Genomic DNA, 27,818 nt, shown 5'->3' with positions numbered 1-27,818 from the left:
AATGTAATTCCTTGACGTTGCGCTCTTTAGCGGCTCATGATTCAGTCACGCAATGCGGCCGCCCGTCCTTATTTGTTTACTTCTAAAAAACAAGAAAAGCAGTTCTAAGACCCCAAGGATTCCAGCACCAGCTGTTCATTGGATTGTCAGCTTATGGAGACTCAAATTTATGCCAACCACGTACTGCAAGAAATAAGTTCTCTGCTGCGCCAAGGAAACTATAAACGTATGAAAATGGGTCAGATCAAAAATCTAGACATGCCAACAGCCTCCTAAATTATTCTGCTTTTTAGTATTTGCAAGGTGTGCCAAGATATGCACCTGTAGGTACAATATATACCGTGTATACGTTCTACGATTCTAGCACAAGATTTGGCAGGTTTGTGCACTTTCAAGTAGTGCCAGGCAGACGGAAGACTGCAGGATCAGACTAGAACACGTTCCAAATTATTAGGTAAATTGGATTTAAGTGTCAAAGGTTTAACATTTTCAAGCAACACGGGGAAAAATAAGGCTCTCTCTCCGAACAAAAAGCGTCAAATGGTGCAATGCCTTGGATAAGGTATGAAAACCGTAAATATTATACAAAAAAACTTAAGCATCAGCATCGTACTGTGAAGAGATTTTGGGCTGATACACAGCACATACGGGTTCGTGCAGATAAAGGAATAATGAGAAAGGTTTCTGCCTGACAAATTCAAAAGATTAAGAAAGCAACTGCTAAAATGCAACTGAAAACAGCAAACAGGTATTTGAAGCTGCTGGTGTCTATGGAGTCACACAAACCTCAAGGTGTAGGATCCTCTAGGATTGCAGTTGTGCATAAACCTATTATTCAGCCACCTCTAAACTGTGCTCACAAGCAAATACGGTTGCAGCAGACTCCGACATACATGGAGACTAATTCTAAAAGAGTCTTGCTTACTGAAGACTGCCATGAACCCTGGATGGGACAGCTGGATGGAGTAGTGAATGGTTGGTAGATGGCCACTATGTCCCAACAAGGCTGTAACATCAGCAAAGGGGAAGCATAGTCATATTTTGGGCCGGAATCATGGGGCGAGAACTGGTAGGTTTCTTAAGGTGTAAAAATGACCTTGGCAGAGTAAATAGAGTTTCTGACTGACCACTTTCTCCTATGGTGCAAAAAAAAGAAGACTCATGCCATCCATAGCAAAATGAACTTCATGCATGACAATGCACAAAATACCTCAGTCATTGGCTGCTATGGGACAAAAAAGGAGAGAAACCTATTTTGTGGCCACCAGCATCTCCTAGCCTCAATCCTACTGAGAACCTTTGGAGCATCCTAAAGCAAAAGATCTATGAGAATGGGAGGCAGTTCATATTAAAACAGCAGGTCTGGGAGGCCATTCTGACATCCTGTGAAAGGAAATACAAGCAGAAACTCTCCAAAAGCTCTCATGTTCAATGGATGCAAGAATTGTGAAGGTGAAATCAAGGAAGGGTTCCTACTGTATGTTAATGTGACTAGGTCTGGGAAGAGGTTTTTGATTTCAGTAAATGTCTCTTAATGCTGAAAATTCAACTAATTACCATATGAAGCAGTATACTATAGGAAGTGTGGATTAAATCCGCGCTGCCGTAATAATGATGAGGTTTCAGTTGATAGTAGACTTAAAACAGTGGTTTATTCAACGCGTTTCAGGGCTCTTATGGCCCCTTCTTCAGGAATTACCACATACAACATACACAACATACACCTGAAGAAGGGGCCATAAGAGCCCTGAAACGCGTTGAATAAACCACTGTTTTAAGTCTACTATCAACTGAAACCTCATCATTATTACGGCAGCGGGGATTTAATCCACACTTCCTATAGTATACTGCTTCATATGGGCGGTGACCGGCTTGTGGATCTGCGGCAGCCGAAATCTTTACATGCCTGCTTTCAGCTTCACCAGGTGAGCGATTTTCTTGGTGATTCCTCCATTCTTTTGTGAGATAAGACCCTATCTGCGCTTTGTGTCTCCCTTTTTCCCTTCAAATATTAACTAATTACCATAATCAGTTCTTACGACTTATAAAATGTTTGGAAATTCTTGTGCATAATAAATTGGAACAGGGGGGCATTGAATTTATTTTAGTTCTGAAAAAAAAAATTACTTTTATGATTGGGAGGTTTGTCCAATAAAATGTGATCTACTCTGATGATTGGAACATTATAGGGACTCATTTGTATCGACCACTTAGGAAAAATCAGGGAAAAATAGCGTTTGCATAATAATTTGGAACGCGGTGTACACAGGGTTTGTTTGTAGTTTTTAACTACAGAGACACAAATCTTCAAAAGAGCCTTTTTTTATTTTTCATCTGGATTTTACTTCAGTTTAGTAAACTATTAATAGTTTTAGTTTTGTTATCTTAGAAAAGTTACAAAATTACTAAACTATTTTCTTCAGTAAATTTCTCACATACAATAGTATAGATAAACCTCAAGAACAGGTTGAAGCTGTCCTATGAGATGGACTGTAAATCCCGCCATAAGCGGGAGATCTTGGTCAATGCTCTATGACATAATTTGAGGACAGGATGACCCGATTAGTCTGGCAGATTGTAAGCAGCAGTTCCTCTTGCATTAGGCATCAGTATCGGAGCCATCAATTACACCTTTCATTTCATAAGTGAATGTGGAACAAAACTTACTGTATAAAATGATGTACAATTAAAAAAAAAAAAAAAAAACATTTCCGTGAGTTTTGATTCTTTCCCTCCTGAACTGTGGCTTTACACAGGATATGTTTGGCCTCTCTCATTAGGGTAAGTCCACACTAGATTTTCAGCGTTTTTTTGATGCAGCAAAACCTGATCTCTTTATAGGAAAGAAGCTGCAGAAAAAAAGCATTTTTATGCAATTTTTGCTGCCGTTTTGGCATACTAGATCTGTCTCTTGTGCATGTTGATAAAATGTAATGTTGAAAAAAACAAAAACATCAACAGACATTCTATAGAATTGGGTTCTGGCACAAAACAAATGCAGCAAAACCCAATACCTGCATTTTTTGTGTGTTTTTTCACCACCCACTCATTTCAATGGGTGAAGAAACGCTGGAAAAAAAAAATGCTGAAAGAAGTGACATGCTCCATTGTGCAAAAAAAAAAAACTGCAAAAATGCCTATTGTAAACTTAGCCTAATTCTATTTTTTTCTGCAATAGTGCAAGGTGAACAAATAGTTCTCAAACTATTATTTATTATTTGCACACAATAGTGAGATTAGAGCTCTAGGATTCGAGTTCTTACAACAACTTCCTTCACAATGACAAGCTTAAAAACCATTATATACTAAAGAAAAAAAAAAAGCGCATGTGTTTACTCATTGAACACACCACACCGACAACATATTTATCTTTAGAAAAGTTCTACAAATGTTTCTTAGACTACATCCTGAAAATAATCACCAAAAGCCACATGCATTTTTGCCGTAGGTCTCTTTGTACCATAAAAGTCTATGTAACAACTGCCGTGTGCTTCACCTGCTGAAAAAAAAAAATTTCTACAGTGGCTTACAATATCCGAAAAATGGATGACGTTTTACTTATGTTATCCACATGCTTTGGTGTTTTTTTTTTTCAGAATGGAAAGTACAGTAATATTTTCAGACTTGAAGAATGACAATCTCACAAAATTTTTGAGGCCTTTAAATGTAACAAGGTTTAAATCTGAAATTATGCAAAAAAATCTGCACATAATTAGATTAATTAGATTAGTTTTCTGGAGCAGTCAGTGCAAAATCTGGAGCAGAAAAAGAAAAAAAAAAATCTGTCAAAATAGGACTGACCCCTTGGGGTATGTGCACACCGAGTTATTCAAAGTAGATCAGCTTTAAAATAAAATGAAAAAAAAAAAAAAAACGATTGAAAGACTCATTTCTATTATTCAGCCTTTTAAGCATTTTATTTTTCCTTTTTGTGGTTTTGAAAAATGTCAGATGTAAAAAAATAGAATGTTCATGTCACTTCTTGTTGGAATCAGCTACAAATTAGGCAAAGTCCAATCAAAATACTGGAAATAAAAAACCCAAGGAAGGAGCCTTTCCTGAAATGGTTTCCATTAGAAAAAAAAAAAAAAAACTTGTAGTTTTTAACCGTTTCAAAAACTGTGTGCACATACCCCAATTCTGTGTCTACTACTGCACCAGTGTCAGCAGGTCACCAAACTTAATTGGAGATTTGCCTGCCCACAAGCAATCTGATGGCTTCTATTATCAAAAGAGCCTCTGAAATCACCAGTGTGTAAACGCATGAAATAAGCGGTTACATTGGATTAAGTAGTACAACTCAACTCATCTCAAGACAACACATTTTGAAGATAATAAACCATCTGGGAAATTTCTTGTTTTAAATATAGTCGATAGTTAAAAAAAAAAAAAAGTGAACAAATTCCATACATTTATGTGACTTTTCCCACCAAGGGTATCCTGAAGATGTTTGAAGCCCAGGATCGCCTCCTCCAGTCTTAGCCCAGGATCGCCTCCTCCAGTCTTAGCCCAGGATCTATCACTGATCTGACCCATTTGGTAACGGTTTTGACCATCCTGTAAATTGCCCAACAGTCACCTGAGAACGGGCATTTTAACAAGTACACAATTACCGTAGTTATTTAGGAGGTCCTACCAAAACAATCTCATGAATAGAGATGGCATTACAGACTCAGACGGGGACCCACAACCAATAAACAGCCGTCAGACGAATGATGGTTCTGCCAACTGCTTGGTCATCAGCGATCTCTCTTGACTCCTCCATACACAGGAGAACTGGTCCTGCCAAGTGCCCCCGTGTTCTCTACTAAGTGGACTGTTAAGACTCTAGCGGTGGCTTATTTTACAGAGAACAAAGAGGAGTCAAAAATTTGACCTACCTACCGTACTTATCATCTCCCCCAATACCATGTCTGTGGAGTTGGGAGGTCCCCCATGCACATTAGGCTGTCAGCCAGGCCCGCCTATGTTAAAGGGCTTAGATGGTGTTTGTGTAAGACCTTAAATGGATCCTCAATAACGAGCATGAGAGTAAGGACCCAGAGACTGTCTATTGAGCCCTGAGTTAGAGAACTTTAGAACCAATGTTGGCCTTTGAGAAGGAGCCATTATTTAAAAAAAAAATAAAATAATAATAATATGATTCAAAATGTTTAAATGGTCCAGATAGACAAAACTGATGCATACAGCCCTGGCAAAAATTAAGAGACCACCACATCAAAACCCTGTCATGGGCAGCCCAATCTCCAGACCTGAACCCCATTGAAAACCTCTGGAATGTCATCAAGAGGATGATGGATAGATACAAGCCATCAAACAAAGAAGAACTGATTCCATTTTTGTGCTAGAAGCAGTGTGAAAGACTGGTGGAAAGCATGCCAAGACGCGTGAAAGCTGTGATTAAAAAATCATGGTTATTCCACAAAATATTGATTTCTAAACTCTTCCTGAGATAAAAAATTAGTATTGTTGTTTCTAAATTATTCTGAACTTGTTTTCTTTGCATTATCTTTTTGTGTAATTTTGACCATTTCTCCTTTTCAGAAAAAAAAAATACAACATTTATTGCTTGGAAATTCGGAGACTTGTCAGTAGTTTATAGAATAAAAGAACAATTTACATTTTACTCAAAAATATACCTATGAAGAGAAAAATCAGACAAACTGAACATTTTGCAGTGGTCTCAATTTTTGCCAGAGCTGTATATGAGGTCAAGATTCTCTGCAACAGTGAGCAATCCCTTAAAATAAATGTATCTACATTTACAAAACCGGATTAAGTTGGAGCGATTCAAATTGAGAAGACAACCATATACATGATACAATGGGTCTAATTTATAGAAGACCACCGTGTGTGTATATATGTGTATATACACTCACCGGACACTTTATTAGGTACACCATGCTAGTAACGGGTTGGACCCCCTTTTGCCTTCAGAACTGCCTCAATTCTTCGTGGCATAGATTCAACAAGGTGCTGGAAGCATTCCTCAGAGATTTTGGTCCATATTGACATGATGGCATCACACAGTTGCCGCAGATTTGTCGGCTGCACATCCCAAAGATGCTCCATACAAGGCAGGATGGATCCATGCTTTCATGTTGTTTACGCCAAATTCTGACCCTACCATCCGAATGTCGCAGCAGAAATCGAGACTCATCAGACCAAGCAACGTTTTTCCAATCTTCTACAGTCCAATTTCGATGAGCTTGTACAAATTGTAGCCTCAGTTTCCTGTTCTTAGCTGAAAGGAGTGGTACCCGGTGTGGTCTTCTGCTGCTGTAGCCCATCTGCCTCAAAGTTCGACGCACTGTGCGTTCAGAGATGCTCTTAGGCCTACCTTGGTTGTAACGGGTGGCGATTTGAGTCACTGTTGCCTTTCTATCAGCTCGAACCAGTCTGCCCATTCTCCTCTGACCTCTGGCATCAACAAGGCATTTCCGCCCACAGAACTGCCGCTCACTGGATTTTTTTTCTTTTTCGGACCATTCTCTGTAAACCCTAGAGATGGTTGTGCGTGAAAATCCCAGTAGATCAGCAGTTTCTGAAATACTCAGACCAGCCCTTCTGGCACCAACAACCATGCCACGTTCAAAGGCACTCAAATCACCTTTCTTCCCCATACTGATGCTCGGTTTGAACTGCAGGAGATTGTCTTGACCATGTCTACATGCCTAAATGCACTGAGTTGCCGCCATGTGATTGGCTGATTAGAAATTAAGTGTTAACAAGAAGTTGGACAGGTGTACCTAATAAAGTGGCCAGTGAGTATATATATATATATATATATATATATATATATATATATATATATATATATATATATATATATATATATATATATATATATATATATATATATATATATATATATATATATATTAGACCACCATATACATGATACAATAGGCCTAGGCATCTATACGCCTATATGGGCTAAGGCTGTGTGCACACGTCACGTTTTTTTCGCTATAAAAACGCTATAAAACCGCAAAAAAAAAAAAAAACGCTCACATTAAGCATCCTATTTAATAGAATGCAATCCGCACATGCTGCGTTGAGCGGAAACGCATTCCAGAAAAAAACGCAGCATGTTCATTAATTTGCGGAATCGCGGGGATTCCGCACACATAGGAATGCATTGATCTGCTTACTTCCCGCATGGGGCTATGTCCACCATGCGGGAAGTAAGCAGATCATGTGCGGTTGGTACCCAGGGTGGAGGAGAGGAGACTCCTCCATGGACTGGGCACCATATAATTGTTAAAAAAAAAAAAAATAATAATTAAAAACAGGATTTTTGGTTGCTTACCGTAAAATCTGTTTCTCGGAGCCTTCATTGGGGGACACAGGAACCATGGGGGTGTATGCTGCTGCCACTAGGAGGCTGACACTATGCAAATAAAAAAGTTAGCTCCTCCTCTGCAGTGTACACCCTACCGACAGGAAGTAGGATATTCAGTTAGTGAGAAAGCAGTAGGAGAAGCAACGTGTAAACGAGAAATAATAATAATATTATAATAATAATAATCTTCATTTATACAGCGCCAACAAACTTAAGCAGCGCTTTACAGTCTAAAAGTTTCAAACACTCAAAGAGCGTTCAAAGAACACAAACGTTAACAGTATAACACAATAAACAGGGCTGTTCAACTTGGGAGGGTGCTGTGTCCCCCAATGAAGGCTCCGAGAAACAGATTTTACGGTAAGCAACCAAAAATCCTGTTTTCTCTATCGCCTCTCATTGGGGGACACAGGAACCATGGGACGTCCCAAAGCAGTCCCTGGGGTGGGAACAGCAGAAAAACTCCATCCAGGACGGAGGAATCACCACTGCCGCCTGCAAGATCCTTCCGCCTAGGCTGGTAACTGTCGAAGCGCAGGTATGCTTATAACCTTTGGGAAAAGAGGTAACGGAACACTAGGTTACCGCCCAGCAAAGTTGTAGGGCGGATGCCCCATGGTGTACTGCCCAGGAGGCGCCCATTGCCCGGGGCAGAGTGAGTCTTAATACCATGAGGAAGCACTCTGTTCTTGACCCAGTGAGCCTCCAGAATGGCAGATCTGATCCAGAGAACAAACGTAACCTTGGAGGCCGGCAGGCCTCTTGGCGTATCGTCTGGAACGTCAAAAAGACAGTCTGTCTTCCTAAAGAAGGCGGTCCTAGAGAAATAGATCCTCACTGCCATGACCAGGTCTAGCCTGTTCAGCGAACGCCCCAGAGCAGGACAAAGGTGGGAAGGACGATCTTATTTAAGTAAAAGGAGGACACCGCCCTGGGAAGAAAAGGCGACGAAGGCCGTAAAAACTACCTTATCCTGGTGAAGAACCAAGAAATGGGAAGACAGGAGAGAGCCACAAACTCAGAGGCGCGCCTAATGGAGGTGAAAGTCACCAGAAACGCCACCTTGCGGGACAAAACAGACAGTGAGGCCTCATGGGGAGGTTCAAGGGGGGGGAACCCCACTGAGCCTCCAGAACAAGATTGAGGTCCCGGGGATCCGCAGAAGTCTGGAACGGGAGAGCCGCATGCGCCACTCTTTGAAGAAAGGTTCTGATCTGAGAACGGGACGTATATAAATCTTTGTACCGTGATAGCCCATAGCTAAGGACCTCTGAAAGGGACTTCAGAAAAGGGATGGAAAGGGTTGCTATCTGACCCTTCAGAGAACTAAGGGCAAGACCAGCATCAAGTTCTGCCTAGAGAGAATAGCCAAAATGGAAGGTTTCAACAGCAAAGCTGTTAACTTGAGCCACCAAGAACTCTGCGGCAGATGGGTCCCTGGTACAGAAGATCTGACCAGACTGGGAGCCTCCAGTGGGAGTCCGCGAGGAGATGGACGATCTCAGCGAACCAGAACCTTCTGGACCAATGTGGTGCGGTCAGAATGACCGGCACTCCCTCCACATTGCTCTCCAACAGCCTGGGAAGAAAGGGAAGTGAGGAACAGAAAGGAAGTACAAATTGCGACCCAGGAATGGTCAAAGAATCGGTATCCACAACAAGAGGATCGCAGACTTGGAGACAAACGGTGGAACCTTCCTAAGCAGTCGGGCCGCCAGGAGAGCCGTGTCCGGAGTTCCTCATCAAAGGCAAATTTGAAGGAAGACCTCTTGAAGCACGAACACCTGTCCTGCCGCAAGGCCGTCATGGCAGAGAAAACACTGCGGCCTAGTAATCCACACCGGGGATATGCACTGCTGATAGTGCAGAAACCGTCACCTCTGCGCAGAGGAGGATATTGGATACCTCCGCCATTGCCAAGAGACTGATTCCGTCCCTGGCGATTGACATAAGCCACAGTTGAGGCATTGGACGTCTGGATTCTGACTGGCAGACCTCTGAGAAGCATTTCCCAGAGACTCAGGGATAGAAGAAAAGCCCCTATCTCAAGGGTATCGATTGGCGGAGAGGACTCTTGCTCCGACCAACGCCCCCTTCAATGACGGATGGCGAGAAAACGCCCCCAGTCGGGAAGGCTGGTGACCGTCGTCACCACCTGCCTTGGGAGGACCGGACCTGGGGAATGAGAGGGGATGACAGCCACCAGTTGAGAGGCTATTAGAATCGGTCGGATTGGAGGATTCAGAGACAGTACAGACGTGTCCAACTGAGGAATGGGCGGCTGAATTGGTCTCAAGTAGAACAGCGCAAAAGAGAACGCTTACAGAGCTGTCACCATGCATCACAGGAAAGTCGTAGCTGAACGGAAGGGAGGCAGCCGAGGGCCCTGCAGAGAGCGAACTCCGTATGGAGAATTGCCCGCTTCTCAAGAAGAAAAAACCCCCGGCGGTGTCGAACAACATGCCTAAGAGGACGAGACGCTGACTCGGAACAAGACAAGACTTTGATCTGTTGGCCAGCCACCAGAAACGGGACCGGGAGTCGAGGACAATGGACAGACTCTTCTGGGCCTGAGGCTTGATAAGGAGGACTTCAAGGTATGGAATGAACACTAGGCCCCTGATCCGCAAGGAAAATCAGGACATGGAGCAAAGCATCTTGGATATCCATGGAGCACAGGAATTCCTGTAGATCCATGGAAGCCAGGACTGAACAGAGGAACTTCATCCTGAAATGCCGCAGGCGGAACCTTCTGTTGACTAACTTCAGAGACAGAATGGGTCGAACAGCGCCGCTCTTCTTCGACACTACAAGCAGGTTTGAATAGAAACCTGTGAAGTGTACCTGCTGTGGAACGGAAACAATAACCTCCGAACAAAGAAAGAAGCAATTCCGGGCCGCGAAGCGAACCGTATCTTGTAACTGGAGGATACCACCTCCCTGATCTAAGCGTCCTCCACCGAAGCCAGCCAAACATCCCTGAAAAAAACAGGAGATGCCCGCCCAAACTGGAAGAAACGCTGGGCCGTTGGCATTAGTTATGCCGAGGAAGAGCTGCCAGGTCTAGGCCTGGTGGACCAACCATGGGAGTTGCGGGAACGCCGGGAAGGGATAGGCGTAAAGGAAGCCTTTACTCTAGCCAGACGAGATCGCAGTCTGTGATAGCTAGAGGAATCTTCCGAAGCCACAAAACAGCGAAAGGACGAAGGGAACTCGTGCCTCCCGTGGCATCATTAATAATTTGTTCCAGCGTGTAGCCAAAGAGACACCCCCTGGAAGGGGAGGCCAGTAAGCGACTTCTTGAAGACAAGTCCGCCTGCTGCGTCAGATGGCCACCATATTGCTGGAGGTGTGAGCTGCACAAGCCGCGCATCTAGGGAGGCCGATACCAAATATATCCCTGCGTAGGAAATTTGGTCCGTCCGGACAGCTAGCTCCCCGGGAGGAGCTCCAGCCGGGGTGCTCTTACAAGGCTGTTTAGTCCATCTATCTATGGTCCCTGAGACCCAGGTAGAGGCAATAGCCGAGGCACAAAGTAGAAGCAGCCGTTTCAAAGGCTAATTTATCCAGCGGATCTATAATTGTATCCTTTGAACCCATGCCAAGTTGGTAGACAGTCTGGGAACTGAAGAGTCCAGAATTGCCGAGGAATCAGTCCAGTTAGCGATGAGCTCAGGAGAGGAGGAATATAGGATGCCGAGATGCTTCCCTGTCTGAAAGCATCTGGTATGGTTCGCATTTCCCCTGGTAAGTACCACTACAAATTCAGTGTGTGGGGCAAAGACATTGGAAGGTGGTTAGACCGTCTAAACGAAAACCGCCTATGCCGCGGGTTCCGTAGAGGTATCCATGATGCTTAGGGTCTGGTTGGTCGCATCTGAAACTTCCTCTGCAAACATGACCAAGGAAGCCCGTTTCTCTCTCGAGAGAGAGGATGATCAGGAAGAGGGATCTCACCGCTCCAGACCAGAGGGCAAGATGGAGCGGGAAAGAAAGTTGTCAGACGTCCATGGGGCTGATGGTGGACGTCCTCGTCTCCTCCAACCGACAGGCTCTGGAGGGCGAGTGGGTGGGGAATGGAGCTGGGACCGAACCTCTAAGCATGCTTGTGTGCTAGGATCATGGTCCTGCTGTCGGAACAATGAGGATACGGGGTGGCGGTACATGCCGTACTCATAGTCCATAATGTGGGATTACAGGTGTGACTGATCACCCTGTATCCCTTCTTGTGGCCTGAGTTGAACAAGGCTGGACGGAGAATCCTGTGACCCACTAGCAATTGCGGTCAGTCACGGACACGAAGTCGTGACATCCTGGTGAGGTCCGCCCCAGACTGAGACAGAAGGAAAGCCCACCCAGGGTAATCATGGGTCTCGGTCTCACCCTTGGTAGGGACTCCTGGACAGGGAGATGCTGCAGCTGACAAGAGGAAGCAGGAGGACGGGGACGCTCTCCTTATAGGATAGGCCTGGGAGCAGACACACTAAATGATGCCCGAAGGTTAGGGGAACAGGAGAGGGGAGTAATAGACTGCATAGCAGCGTTACTCACAGTAATAGTAGAGTCCTGTAGGCTGCTCCCGGCTGTAGCTGCGACCGGCATCAGGGCACCAGCGATGAGACGGCAACCTAAGGAGGATGCTGGGGACCCCGCTTGTGCTGGGAGAAAAAGGACCCGGCTGCAGTCTGGATGAATGACCGCTGAAAGGGCGCTGGAACGTGCGCCCTGCTGCGATGTGGCGCCAAGCAGCGGCGTAGAAGTCATGGGCCCGGGAGCACCAAGATGGCGGCGGTGGGCGGGGAGTAACAAGATTGTCGGGCGGGAGAAAGCCCGCCCGAAAAAAACGGAAGTGGAGGAGCGCGGTACCGGAAGTAGGCCCCGGCAGAAGCCGGGACCTAAATTAGAGGCCGGCGCCGCCGGAAAAAAGACCGCGGCCCCGGAGCAGTGCGCGCAGAGCAGCGCGGCCGCCTGACAGTCGCCAGAGGGAACGAAATTACCAGGGTCGCGGCGCCAAAGTAGGCCCCGGCCAAAGCCGGGGCCTAAATTAGAGGTCGGCGCCGCCGGATAGAGGAGGATACTGCGCAGGCACAGGACGGCCGCCTGCCATGCATTGCAGCCGCAGGGGGAAGAGGTGCCCCTGCAAAGTGACATTGCGGCCGCAGGGATGAAGGGGATAGGTAAGGGGGAAGCGCGGCCCTCCACCGCGCGAGATAAGCTCGTCTATTCCCCCACTGAGGGTGGGCAGGGAAAGATCTGGGGAATATAGGGAAAATACTCACCTAAACATCCCACGTCGTCCGCTACTAACCTGAGGGGAATGAGACGTCCAGGGAGCTGTGATGGACGTCCTCGTCTCCTCCAACCGACAGGCTCTGGTGGGCGAGTGGGTGGGGGACGGAGCCAGGACCGGACTTCTAAGCACGCTTGTGTGCTAGGCTCTTGGTCCTGGAGAGGGATCTATGAGGATACGGGGTGGCAGTACACGCCGTACTCATAGTCCGCCTTGTGGGACTACAGGTGTGACTGTTCACCCTGTATCCCTCCGGAAAATCTGAAAAGAAACGACGCACATTGAGGTAGATAAGGGTCTAATGAAAGACCCGTGTCCACCTCCTACTGACACTAAGCTAAACTGAATATCCTACTTCCTGTCGGTAGGGTGTACACTGCAGAGGAGGAGCTAACTTTTTTATTTGCATAGTGTCAGCCTCCTAGTGGCAGCAGCATACACCCCCATGGTTCCTGTGTCCCCCAATGAGAGGCGATAGAGAAATAAAAAAATCTAGTGATATACTCACCTTCTGATGGCCCCTGGAGTCCTCCCGCCTCTCAGCGGTGCACGTGGCCACTTCCGTTCCCATGGATGCTTTGTGTGAAGGACCTGCGATGCCATCGCGGTATAGGAACGGAAGCCGCCGCGTGCACCGCCGAGGAGATCTGGTGCCGTCGGAAGGTGAGAATAACCATTTTTTTTAAAATTATTTTTAACATTATATCTTTTTACTATTGATGCTGCATAGGCAGCATCAATAGTAAAAAGTTGGTCACACTTGTCAAACACTATGTTTGACAAGTGCGACCAATCAGTCAGTTTTCCAAGCGATGCTACAGATCTCTTGGAAAACGCTAGCATTCTGCAAGCTAATTATGCTTGAAAAACGCTAGTGTTTAGCAGGAATATGCATGCCAATTCCGCATGCGATATACTCGCGGCAGGGAAATTTCCACGGCAATTCTGCGACGTGTGCACTTAGCCTAAGTGGAATTCTTACTCCAATTCATAGATGGCCCGAGACAATAGTCCAAAGGTCATCCCTAGTGATAATGATGGATGCCACTTGTGAATACTGAAATATTAGAAGCAAAGGACACAGTACAGCATCCATATAAATAGCTCAGCTTTCAGTCATGGTCTCAAACAAGAATACCACTAATAACTCTTGGGAGACAGGACAACTACAGTCTGTCCTTGAAATGATGACATCCCCCGAAATGGTCATTAAAAGTGAAAACGTTTCATATATCAATGTCTACCAGAACATTACACCCTTGCTTTAGCAAGATTTACACCCCTATTGATTTTTGCTTAAAGAAACACACTTGCTGCAAGTAACTTGCATGAAGCCAGTGGTAGACGATGACATTGCCACCTCAGGCACAGGCCAGCAAGCAAACACTGACTTTTCTACTTCGAGTCAAACATTTTTAATACTCGGATTTGTCACTAAGGCTATGTGCACACGTTGCGGATTAGCCTTAGGAATTTCTGGTGCAGATTCTGCCTCTCCTGACAGAAAACGCAGCTGCGGATTTGGTGCGTTTGTGCGGATCCGCAGCGTTTTTTGTGAGTTTTTGCGGATTTACCCCTGCGGATTTCTATAATGGAATGGGTACAAAAACGCTGCAGATTCTCAAAAAAGTAGTGACATGCTACTTCTTTTAATCCGCAGCGTTTCCGCACCATTAGCACAGCTTTTTTTTTCCTCATTCATTTACATTGTACTGTAAATCAATTGCGGATCTGCAGCGTTTCTGCACCACAAAAAACGCTGTGGATCCGCAGAGAATCCACAATGTGTGCACATACCCTTGGACACAATTGTTTTTAAAGAAAGTACACAAGCCACATCAGGTCAAACATATCTAATTTAATAATGCCAGATACAGGTGCTTCTCACAAAATTAGAATGTCATCAAAAAGTTAATTTATTTCAGGTCTTCAATATAAAAAGTGAAACTCCTATATTATATAGAGTCATTACAAACACATAGATCTATTTCAAGTGTTTATTTCTGTTAATGTTGATGATTATGGCTTACAGCCAATGAAAATCCAAAAGTCATTATCTCAGGAAATTAGAATACTTTATAACACCAGCTTGAAAAATGATTTTAAAATCTGAAATGTTGGCCTACTGAAATGTATGTTCAGTAAATGCGCTCAATACTTGGTCGGGGCTATTTTTGCATCAATTATTAAGTCAATGCGGCGTGGCATGGAGGCGATCAGCCTGTGGCACTGCTGAGGGGTTATGGAAGCCCAGGTTGCTGTGATAGCAGCCTTCAGCTCGTCTGCATTGTTGGGTCTGGTGTCTCTCATCTTCCTCTTGACAATACTCCATAGATTCTCTATGGGGTTAAGGTCAGGCGAGTTTGTCGGCCAATCAAGCACAGTGATACTGTTTTCAAACCAGTGTGACGTAGTGAGTCACTGAGCGAGTTGGGGCATACTCGCTTGGCAGCAAAAGTCAACTATACAGGAGCAAATTCTTCCTTTAAACAAGTCCAACTCAGGACATGTGAACAATACAGAACCCACAAACAGTCCATTCCAGTCCAGTTCCCTTTGCACAGCTCAAATCCCTGACGTCCATCAGGACACAATTCCCCAGGCTCGGGCTTACCTGGTTAGCAGCACCTCAGGTTTTCCCCAGCCTGTCATCATCTGGCTCCCGTTAGTAGTCCAGATCCTTGGTGCTTCCTGGACCTTCACGAGCTCCAGCCAGATCCAGTCTTGCACATGGGCTTTCCCCATGTGTCGCACACAGGAAATATGTAGGACCTTCCTGTGTTCACAGGAGCACACCCCCTGGGAGGTATATGGTTAACCAGTCCCACCCATCACTATCTGGTTAACCCTTGAATCCAGCCCTTTACTAAAAATGCAGGTTTGTGGAACTACAAGACCCAGCGACCTGTCCTGGATTCATATCACAGCAGAGCCCTGCCTGTGTAATACATACCTGTCTTTCCATAAACCATTAGTTGGTATATCACAATAGGTATTGGTACTTTTGGCAGTGTGGACAGGTGCCAAGTTCTGCTGGAGAATGAAATTTCCATTTCCAAAAAGCTTGTTGGCAGAGGGAATCATGAAGTGCTCTAAAATTTCCTGGTAGACGGCTGTGCGGACTTTGGTCTTCATAAAAGAAAGTGGACCTACACCAGCAGATGACATGGCTCCCGAAACCATCACCAATTGAGGAAACTTCACCCTAGACCTCAAGCAGCTTGGATTGTGGCCTCTCCACTCTTCTTCCAGATTCTGGGACCTTGATTTCCAAATGAAATGCAAAATTTACTTTCATCTGAAAACACCTTGGACCACTGAGCAACAGTCCAGTTCTTTTTCTTCTTGGCCCAGGTAAGACGCTTCTGGCGTTGTCTATTGGTCATGAGTGGCTTGACACAAGGAATGTGACACTTGTAGCCCATGTCCTGGATACGTCTGTGTGTGGTGGCTCTTGAAGCAATGACTCCAGCTGCAGTCCACTCCTTGTGAATCTCACCCAAATTTTTGAATAGCTTTCTTAACAATCCTTTCAAGGCTGTGGTTATCCCGGTTGCTTGTGTACCTTTTTCTTTCACACTTTTTCCTTCCACTCAACTTTCCATTAATATGCTTGGATACATCACTCTGAACAGCCAGCCTCTTTAGCAATGACCCTTTGTGGCTTACCCTCCTTCTGGAGTGTGTTAATGGAATCAGTGAAATCAAAACAGTCTTCCCCATGATTGTGGAGTCTACTGAAACAGACTAAGGGACGTTTTGTAAAGCTTAGGAAGCCTTTGCGGGTGTTTTTTGTTAATTATTCTAATTTACTGAGATAATGACTTTTTAGGTTTTCATTGGCTGTAAGCCATAATCATCAACATTAACAGAAATAAACACTTAAAATACATCGATCTGTTTGTAATGACTCTACATTATACATGAGTTTCACTTTTTGTATTGAGGAACTGAATTTTTTTTTTACTTTTTGATGATATTCTAATTTTGTGCGAAGCACTTGTAGCTTGTAGAGTGAAATTTGGTGACAGAGCTGCCCAAATAGCTCTAAAACAGAAGAAAAGGAGCATGGGTTCTATCTGAACAGGGATGAGCAGATCGACTCACAGGACTCAGGTCCAACATTAAGGTCCATAGTACTGGGTGGCCCGCGAACCTCTTATCTTCCGATGTCATCTTTGATTTGTTAGGGAGGGGTGGAGTGAAGCCACTGCTGGCAGCAGCGATTGTGTGACATAATGCATAATGTCATGTGAGCCCCGGGACAGCCAATGCCAACACCGCTGGAATGGCGCCAGCACCACGTGATATTTTTTTAAATTAATCTTAACTCTCTATGCCGATTTTGTGCTCTTCACAATGAGAAACTTTTCCCCTTAGACCCATGACATTTACCACACCTCTTCACAGAAACAACCTTGCACAACCACAAAATAGAGGAAACCGGTGACTGCCACCTCGGCGGTTTGTAACCTAGCAACGACTCAGGAGGACACGCTTACACATGTGCACCATTGTGTTTCACACAAAAGGTAGGAAAGCAGACGAGGAACTCCGGCCCCCACCTTCTTACTGTAATAATAATAATAATAATAATAATATTATTATTATTATTACTACTACCGGTATTATTATTACACTTTTAAACTATAGCTGAGGCTATGTTCACACACGGTTTTTTTTATGCTAATTAAAAGCTGCTTTTTACAGTACCAGCCGAAGCTATGAGATGTCAGAAATCTCATACACACATTGGTTTTTTTCCTGACTGAATTGGAAAAGTGCTGCGTCTGAAAATTGCAGCATGTCACTTCTTGGGTTTTGGAAGCATTTTTTCACCCAGAGAAAGAAAAGTCAGTAGAAAAATGCAGGCATCAGGCTTTGCTGCAGAAAACTCAGGAACAGGCGGTACTGTACTGTATTAACATGCACAAGAGACAAAAGCACCTAAAAAAACGCAGCCAAAAAAAAAAAAAAAAAAGCAGCAAAACATGCTTTTTTTTTTTTTATTAAACAGCCTCTTTACTGCCAAGAAAACAGTAAAGAGGAAAAAAAACGCAACAAAAAGCCACGTGTGAACATAGCCTAAGAGTCCACAAGTTTCCATTCATCACAACAATTAATTTAGCTATTGCGGGATGAAGCCGCCCGTTTCACATCCAGAATAACCCCACAGAACAAGCGCTGCCAGATTGGATTTCCGTGGTCATTAAATATGGATTGCCTTCACTTATTAGAAGTTGTGAAGCACGCGGGGAAGAAGCAGGTCAGCGCAAGGATGACAGAGCAGAGCTTTGTAAGCAGAAAAGAAGGGCGGCTCAGCGCTACGCCAGCTCCGCTACGCTGCACTTACAGCAGGATCCCGCACCAAATGGATTCCTGGTTTCTTTTCCAAAGTGCTAGGAAATCTGTGATCACTTGACGCTCTTAAAAGCAGGAAAACTCGACGTGTTTTCTTCAAGTTGTAATTTGAGATGATGTCGCAATATGTAAAAGTGAAAAAGGTGACATTCTTTCTCTTTGGTATAAACTGTATCCAAGAGGTGACGGATTATGAAATATCCTGAGAGCAGTCACACAAATGACAATATCCCTTTATTCCATTAATCCAGCACTTACAGGGAGCCTGGCAGCACAAAACAACCGTTCAAACCAAACACAAGCGCTTGGTGCACCCTTGGTGTGGCCAAGGACGCCACTGCGGCGTTCCACTTAGGCTACTTTCACACTAGCGTTTTTTGCAATACGTTTTGGCGAAAAAACGCATCCTGCAAAGTTGTCTGCAGGATGCGTTTTTTCCCCATTGACTAACATTAGCGATGCATTGCGACGTATTGACACACGTCGCAACCGTCGTGCGACGGTTGCGTCGTGTTGTTGCGGACCGTCGGCAGCAAAAAACGTAGCTTGCAACTTTTTTTTTGCTGCGTCGAGAACGTCTTTTCCGACCGCGCAAAATCAGCATCCGCAAACAACGCTAGCGTCGGTACGTCGGCCCGACGCACTGCAACAGGCCGAGTACGACGCTAGTGTGAAAGTACCCTTAGTTGTTTCCCGTCCATCTCCGCCGTCGTCGCCTTCTTTGATTGACAGCTCTGGTTTTCCAAGAATCAGAGGAGTGCAGAGCCATATGGTAAAAAAAAAAAAAAAAGTAGGTGGGAAGGTGCAGTGCCCTGTTTGGCCACACCAAGGGTGTACCGAGTGCCAGTGCTTGGTATGAACAGTCTTTCTGTGCTGATTGACTCCCTTTAACTCAGAACTGCAAGTTACGGTAATTTGCAGTCAGCAACCATAAATTATCAAATGACTATGATATCTGAGAATATATCTCCAAGCACATGATCACAGACGGTTCTCTGGACAGCCGGGACTGACAGCTCAGCGTAGCCTCCAGCCACCAACATCATCATTGATCCCCCTGCACAGGGGAGTTTCAGCATAAATCTTCCAAGGCAACTGGCTTTTTTATTTTTTTTTTATTAAAACCACTTCTATGCAAAATCACGAATGCTCACTGTTGTCAGCCAACACATCCAAGCTCAGTTAGAGGATAGCTACGTAAGAAGTCGATGGAAATAATGAATCACACATTTTACAAACATTGTGCTTCATACACCAGCCTTAAACAGCAGCGCAATGGAGGAAGAGGGGGCAAATTTACTAAGATCATAAAGGTTCTCCTTGAGGAGACAGTCAGGCATAGGGAGACTTAGAGGCCAAGGAATGCCCCCTGGCAAAAGGGAAGAAAATCTCCAACAAGAAGAGTTTATAGCGCCACCTATTCGAGGTAGCAATCCTACAAGTCAGTATTGCCTCTTTATTGAGCCTTGCCCCATGACTTAGGATAAAAGGAAAAACTAGAATGAAGAACTCCAGTTTCAGGGGTTTTGCCCCTTGACAATCGATAGTAGGGGGCATATTGGACGGGTTAGAGGTCTTAAGGAAGATCATGAGCTGAAATTTTATATGCAGCCATAATATAACCTTGTGCATAAAGCCTAAATCCCAATTCTGCTGTAATTGGCAGGTCTTCCTCATTTCCCAGACACTTGTACACTTTCTTCCGAATGAAATCTATGGAACACGCATCATTTTTTTTTGTCTTTAAATAATCTGCTTTGCACATATGTAATGGCTGCACAGTTTCCCCAAGGGTAGAGGGCTTATTCCTCTGTCGCCATATGCCTCGGTCATGGAGACAGTATTAGCAGAGGTTGCAGTACACCGGCTTCTTCACATAGACCGACCGCAAGATAAAGGGTTCACAGATAACCATCTGCAGCACATCGCTGACATACCTGGGCAGCTGCCAAACAGGAACTCCTCACTGCGCCGCCAATGGGGCTCTGCCAAATACAGGGGCCCTGCCCATCGTACACGTAACACTCAGGAGACGGGTATGTGTGCACTATGTGAGAATGGGCACAGGGACCAATGCCACCCACTCAGAGAGGATATACACTCACTGGCCACTTTATTAGGTACACCTGTCCAACTTCTTGTTAACACTTAATTTCTAATCAGCCAATCACATGGCGGCAACTCAGTGCATTTAGGCATGTAGACATGGTCAAGACAATCTCCTGCAGTTCAAACCGAGCATCAGTATGGGGAAGAAAGGTGATTTGAGTGCCTTTGAACGTGGCATGGTTGTTGGTGCCAGAAGGGCTGGTCTGAGTATTTCAGAAACTGCTGATCTACTGGGATTTTCACGCACAACCATCTCTAGGGTTTACAGAGAATGGTCCGAAAAAGAAAAAAAATCCAGTGAGCGGCAGTTCTGTGGGCGGAAATGCCTTGTTGATGCCAGAGGTCAGAGGAGAATGGGCAGACTGGTTCGAGCTGATAGAAAGGCAACAGTGACTCAAATCGCCACCCGTTACAACCAAGGTAGGCCTAAGAGCATCTCTGAACGCACAGTGCGTCGAACTTTGAGGCAGATGGGCTACAGCAGCAGAAGACCACACCGGGTACCACTCCTTTCAGCTAAGAACAGGAAACTGAGGCTACAATTTGTACAAGCTCATCGAAGTTGGACAGTAGAAGATTGGAAAAACGTTGCTTGGTCTGATGAGTCTCGATTTCTGCTGCGACATTCGGATGGTAGGGTCAGAATTTGGCGTAAACAACATGAAAGCATGGATCCATCCTGCCTTGTATGGAGCATCTTTGGGATGTGCAGCCGACAAATCTGCGGCAACTGTGTGATGCCATCATGTCAATATGGACCAAAATCTCTGAGGAATGCTTCCAGCACCTTGTTGAATCTATGCCACGAAGAATTGAGGCAGTTCTGAAGGCAAAAGGGGGTCCAACCCGTTACTAGCATGGTGTACCTAATAAAGTGGCCGGTGAGTGTGTATATATATATATGTATATACACTCACCGGCCACTTTATTAGGTACACCATGCTAGTAACGGGTTGGACCCCCTTTTGCCTTCAGAACTGCCTCAATTCTTCGTGGCATAGATTCAACAAGGTGCTGGAAGCATTCCTCAGAGATTTTGGTCCATATTGACATGATGGCATCACACAGTTGCCGCAGATTTGTCGGCTGCACATCTCAAAGATGCTCCATACAAGGCAGGATGGATCCATGCTTTCATGTTGTTTACGCCAAATTCTGACCCTACCATCCGAATGTCGCAGCAGAAATCGAGACTCATCAGACCAAGCAACGTTTTTCCAATCTTCTACTGTCCAATTTCGATGAGCTTGTACAAATTGTAGCCTCAGTTTCCTGTTCTTAGCTGAAAGGAGTGGTACCCGGTGTGGTCTTCTGCTGCTGTAGCCCATCTGCCTCAAAGTTCGACGCACTGTGCGTTCAGAGATGCTCTTAGGCCTACCTTGGTTGTAACGGGTGGCGATTTGAGTCACTGTTGCCTTTCTATCAGCTCAAACCAGTCTGCCCATTCTCCTCTGACCTCTGGCATCAACAAGGCATTTCCGCCCACAGAACTGCCACTCACTGGATTTTTTTTCTTTTTCGGACTTCTCTGTAAACCCTAGAGATGGTTGTGCGTGAAAATCCCAGTAGATCAGCAGTTTCTGAAATACTCAGACCAGCCCTTCTGGCACCAACAACCATGCCACGTTCAAAGGCACTCAAATCACCTTTCTTCCCCATACTGATGCTCGGTTTGAACTGCAGGAGATTGTCTTGACCATGTCTACATGCCTAAATGCACTGAGTTGCCGCCATGTGATTGGCTGATTAGAAATTAAGTGTTAACAAGAAGTTGGACAGGTGTACCTAATAAAGTGGCCGGTGAGTGTGTATATATATATATATATATATATATATATATATATATATATATATATATATATATATATATATATATATATATATATATATATATATATATATATATATATATATATATATATATATATATATATATATATATACATATATACATACACAGTGCCTACAAGTAGTATTCAACCCCCTGCAGATTCAGCAGGTTTAATAAGATGCAAATAAGTTAGAGCCTTCAAACTTCAAACAAGAGCAGGATTTATTAACAGATGCATAAATCTTACAAACCAAAAAGTTTTGTTGCTCAGTTAAATTTTTATAAATTTTAAACATAAAAGTGTGGGTCAATTATTATTCAACCCCTAGGTTTAATATTTTGTGGAATAACCTTTGTTTGCAATTACAGCTAATAATCGTCTTTTATAAGACCTGATCAGGCCGGCACATGTCTCTGGAGTTATCTTGGCCCACTCCTCCATGCAGATCTTCTCCAAGTTATCTAGGTTCTTTGGGTGTCTCATGTGGACTTTAATCTTGAGCTCCTTCCACAAGTTTTCAATTGGGTTAAGGTCAGGAGACTGACTAGGCCACTGCAACACCTTGATTTTTTGCCTCTTGAACCAGGCCTTGGTTTTCTTGGCTGTGTGCTTTGGGTCGTTGTCTTGTTGGAAGATGAAATGATGACCCATCTTAAGATCCTTGATGGAGGAGCGGAGGTTCTTGGCCAAAATCTCCAGGTAGGCCGTGCTATCCATCTTCCCATGGATGCGGACCAGATGGCCAGGCCCCTTGGCTGAGAAACAGCCCCACAGCATGATGCTGCCACCACCATGCCGGACTGTAGGGATGGTATTCTTGGGGTCGTATGCAGTGCCATCCAGTCTCCAAACGTCACGTGTGTGGTTGGCACCAAAGATCTCGATCTTGGTCTCATCAGACCAGAGAACCTTGAACCAGTCAGTCTCAGAGTCCTCCAAGTGATCATGAGCAAACTGTAGACGAGCCTTGACATGACACTTTGAAAGTAAAGGTACCTTACGGGCTCGTCTGTAACGGAGACCATTGCGGTGGAGTACGTTACTTATGGTATTGACTGAAACCAATGTCCCCACTGCCATGAGATCTTCCCGGAGCTCCTTCCTTGTTGTCCTTGGGTTAGCCTTGACTCTTCGGACAAGCCTGGCCTCGGCACGGGAGGAAACTTTCAAAGGCTGTCCAGGCCGTGGAAGGCTAACAGTAGTTCCATAAGCCTTCCACTTCCGGATGATGCTCCCAACAGTGGAGACAGGTAGGCCCAACTCCTTGGAAAGGGTTTTGTACCCCTTGCCAGCCTTGTGACCCTCCACGATCTTGTCTCTGATGGCCTTGGAATGCTCCTTTGTCTTTCCCATGTTGACCATGTTTGAGTGCTGTTCACAAGTTTGGGGAGGGTCTTAAATAGTCAGAAAAGGCTGGAAAAAAGAGATAATTAATCCAAACATGTGAAGCTCATTGTTCTTTGTGCCTCAACTACTTCTTAATACTTTAGGGGAACTAAACAGAATTCTGGTGGGTTGAGGGGTTGAATAATAAATGACCCTCTGAAAACACTTTTCACAATTTAAAAAAAAAAATAAACAAAGAAATAACATTCTTTTTTGCTGCAGTGCATTTCACACTTCCAGGCTGATCTACAGTCCAAATGTCACAATGCCAAGTTAATTCCAAATGTGTAAACCTGCTAAATCTGCAGGGGGTTGAATACTACTTGTAGGCACTATATATATATATATATATATATATATATATATATATATATATATATATATATATATATATATATATATATATATATATATATATATATCACACAAAAGTTTCCTGCCTCTTTTATTGGAATTACTTCCTTAGCTAGCAGGAGCATGTCGAATAAATTAATAGATCAGTCTTGCATTCCCCGTGTGATGGTCCACTTTTCATCCGATCGTGTTCCACGCGTTCTGTTTTTCACTTATGCAAAAAAAAAATAAAAATGATGGATGAGTTTCCATCCCCGTGCCGTACGTCATTTCTGTGGATCCATTCATTTAAATAGTCTAAACCAGTCCGCAAAAAAAAAAAAAGGAATGGGGCAGGCCTACATGACCAGCTCCATGTAGCAAGGAGCCTGTGCAAAAAAAAATGGACAGCGAGCAGTCTGCAGTCAGGTGGTAAATTGGACAGTTTGGTAATTGCTGTTTATGCAGTTTTCCCAAGTATAAACTGGGGTTTTCCAACTATTCTAAAAAGATTCCCAAGATGGTAACTTATCCCCTATCCATATTCCAGCAATCTCAAGAATGGAGCGGAGGTTCGCATGTTGGATTTCCGCTCCATTCATTAACTAAGAGTATTAAGTACTAGCTTTTGAACAACCCGTGTGTGTGTGTGATTGTAAGGTTATTGCCTCCGGGATTAAATTATTATTTCCATCATCATAAATAGCCATTTTCAGATAGTGATTGCTCTTAAATACAATTTGCAGCCCTCCTTGAGATATAAACACTTTTCTTTTGTTTAAACCTCGTTGCCTTGGAGACCGACCACTGCTGCTAGACAACAGACTACGAGCAGTGCTTACAAGCTGCTTTCTATTCAGTTTGTAAACACTGTCTTGAAGCTGGACAGGATCCCTGTAGCGCGTGGTTGCCTCCAAATGACGGTCAGCTTCAGCACAGTGTTTAAATAACTAGACAGCAGCGGTGGTCGGTCTCCTAAGGAACAAGCTTTAAAGAAAAAAGTAAGATGTGAATATCTCAAGAGCAGATGAAAATTTTAATAAGTAGCAAACGGCTTGTTCTTTTTACAGGAACTATCCGACAATAACCATCTACGAAGATGAGAGTAACCCTTTAAGGGTGCCTTATCGCCCAATGGAGGGCAGATGGTTGTTTCCATAACTCCATAGTAAATAAACTGATTGCTTTCGGGCAATTTTATGGCTTTGGTGACTAATGCTCTGTGCATTCCTGCAGTAACACTCCCTGGATTCCCGTTATCAGGGCAGACTTTGCTGTTTCCATGTGTCTGACGTCCAGTGGATGGACCTTGTCTAGCGAGCGCTCGGGTCAGTAACAGCCGTAATCTCTGGGGTATCGATCCCTCCTGTACAGTGGTAGTGCCTGCAAGGCGTTCCCCTGGATTATAGGAGTCCATCCATATGCAGGGCGAAGGTCGCTGGGCAGACATCCTCGCTGCACGTCCACCTTATAGACGGCCAAACTTGCCTCATAGCAGGGACCTTAGTAATAGGATAAATGGCTTATGGGATTCCCATCATGTTGCCCATGAGAGAAGACCACAGGTGCATGCACTTATTATTTAACCCCTATAATGCCAAAAAGGAAGTCTCCGTAGCCTCAGGCATATACTCCAACCCTCCCGAAAACACAGACCTGTTGAACTGGTCTATTACTTACGAGGTTGAGGATTATTTTAGAGCACTTCTGCAAAAGGAATGCAGACTAAGCTGCTGCAGAAGCTCAACAAAAGCGCTAGTCATACCTATAGACTAGGATGACCGCTGCCCGAGGAGCGTGATGCAACTTACAGCCCTTTGAGAAAGAAATATTGACATCAGCAATGTCTACGGGACGCCATAAAACCTGGCGCTGTTATTGTCGGCTGCCACATTACTAATGCACTGATGATGAGCATACCTCTCAGCTCCAGCCACGTCTATGGGCCTCACACTGCATGCCGTGAGCCTAGCCCTTTACTGCTACCGCAGAACACCTTGTCCAGCCCAAATAACTCACAGACAACACACCGTACTAAGACCAGCCAGAAAACTGTGCCAACACCCACCGCCGTGCCCTGGATGGTAATCATCGCATGCAAATGTGCCCGCTATTCACCCTACTGCAGGACGGGTGTGCCAACAACTTATGTCATTTTCTATGACTCCTATAGAACGTGGTGACATTTCACTTTTTTTTTTCTTTTTTTTTAAAGAAGGGTGCTTATGTTAAAGGGATTTGCCCCATAACCCGCATTCATCACCTATCACGGGACGTATGCCGCAGTGTAACCAACGCTTTATTAGCTGGGGAGTGGTGATCACACATTACCACCTCAAAATTCCATGGAAGTCAATGGAGCAGTGGTCACACTCGCACTGCTGGGGTTTATGAGAAAACATTAAATACATGTCACTATGGGATATAAATTCCATTTATCAGCGTTCTAGAAAATGGCATCTCTCTTTAAAATCGTTACTCTATTTCTTAAAACCAAGGGAAAAGGATCCGGCTGCAACGACAAGTTAAGACGGCGACTGATGGATAAATGCGTGCACTCTGTGAGCTGCTGCGGGACGATGACCTCATGGTGGAAAATTAAGATACGATTTAGGATTTGCACCCCTCCTAGACTGGGGACAGACGGCGACTTCAGCTACAACCAAAGATCGCCGTACGCTGCGGCTTCGCTGTCCCAAAACGCAAGCGAGTGGAGTCACATTGCAATCCACAAAATACCGCAAACAAGCAAGTTGTCAAAAGTCGATTTTTCTTCTTACGACTTGCTTGTTGTCTTTACGGTGCTTTGTAGGTTGTAACGGGACCCCATACGCTCCGATCTTTCAAAGCCGGTCGTTAAAAAGGAAAATGTGACTGGTCCCATACGGAGCACAAAGCTACAAACATCTGTCAGCAGCTGCCCGGTGCTGGTATCCACTTACCCAGGCGGGCAGGTCTGCGGACAAAGCTACAAACATCTGTCAGCAGCTGCCTGGTGCTAGTAGCCACTTACCCAGGCGGGCAGGTCTGCGGACAAAGCTACAAACATCTGTCAACAGCTGCCTGGTGCTGGTATCCACTTACCCAGGCGGGCAGGTCTGCGGACAAAGCTACAAATATCTGTCAGCAGCTGTCTGGTGCTAGTAGCCACTTACCAGGCGGGAAGGTCTGCGGACAAAGCTACAAACATCTGTCAGCAGCTGCCTGGTGCTAGTAGCCACTTACCCAGGCGGGCAGGTCTGCGGACAAAGCTACAAACATCTGTCAGCAGCTGCCTGGTGCTGGTATCCACTTACCCAGGCGGGCAGGTCTGCGGATGCGATGCTGTGCTTCACCGTCTTCTCCTCGTTTTCCAGGAACGCCAGCGCACGGTGCAGCCTGGAGCTTTTATTCCCTTTATTTTTCCTAAACCACATGAGGAAGACCAGAGCGATGAGCAGCCAGCTGAAGCTCAGCCCGAAGTATCCCAGCACGTACACAGGGAAGATCAGCACAAAAGTCTTGGAGAACTGATAGAAGAGTCCTGTGATATCCACACTGATCATGCCAGGCTCCTCGGGGGGCACCGCAGGGCGGCCAGCCCCCTCCTGCACAGTGCCCTCGTCCTGGGTCATCCTGCAGCGCTCACCAGGCTTCAGAGAATGTCTCCCCCTCCTCCTGCACACAGCAGCTCAGCCAGCAGCCCACATCAGGAGCTGCCGCCCACCCTGCGCCCTCCACAGCAGGCGCCCAGTGCTGAGCTGTCCCTCGCCTCTGCCATGCACAGCGCCGCTGCCCGAGCTCCCTGCTCCTGTGTGACTCAGGCCCCGCCCACTGTCCGGCCACAGCGGCAGGATGTGCAGGGAGGCGGAGCTAGAGCTGCTGCGGAATTTTTTTATCCTTTTTTTTCAAGCAGCTTTATTTAAACAAATATGTTAACAATGAGAGCAAAAGTGATCCTCATGCATACATTTCACGCATTACTAATTTAAAAGGGTTGTCCAATTTTGTTTTTAAACTTTAAAGGGTTGTTCATTTTTCGTAAAGGGTTGTTCATTTTTCGGGCACTTTTATATATTTTTTTACTTAAATCACATGCATGTATTTTGGAATAAAAATCATTTTTGTAGTGGGATTTCGTTAAAAAAAATTGCACCTTTTGGCTTTTATGGGATTTGTTTAG

At 44.9% G+C, this 27,818-nt stretch overlaps 1 protein-coding gene across 4 annotated transcripts in view; it reads right to left on the bottom strand.

The window, feature by feature from the left end:
• ESYT2 (extended synaptotagmin 2) overlaps window positions 1–27,484 on the bottom strand; it is a 156,993-nt gene extending 129,509 nt beyond the window's left edge. For 2 of the 4 annotated variants that reach the window (XM_077268569.1, XM_077268570.1), the window contains exon 1: window positions 26,953–27,481. In XM_077268569.1, the coding sequence (XP_077124684.1) occupies window positions 26,953–27,270 (318 nt within the window). In that variant the 5' untranslated portion in view covers window positions 27,271–27,481. Of the gene's footprint in view, window positions 1–26,598; window positions 26,650–26,952 lie in introns of those variants that run through there. The other 2 variants (XM_077268568.1, XM_077268571.1) reach the window with 2 other exon arrangements.
• Window positions 27,485–27,818: the final 334 nt, after the last annotated feature.

The sequence above is a fragment of the Ranitomeya variabilis genome, chromosome 6 (genome assembly GCF_051348905.1).
Source record: "Ranitomeya variabilis isolate aRanVar5 chromosome 6, aRanVar5.hap1, whole genome shotgun sequence".
Taxonomy (NCBI): Eukaryota; Metazoa; Chordata; class Amphibia; order Anura; family Dendrobatidae; genus Ranitomeya; species Ranitomeya variabilis.
This window is presented reverse-complemented; position numbering and strand designations above follow the sequence as displayed.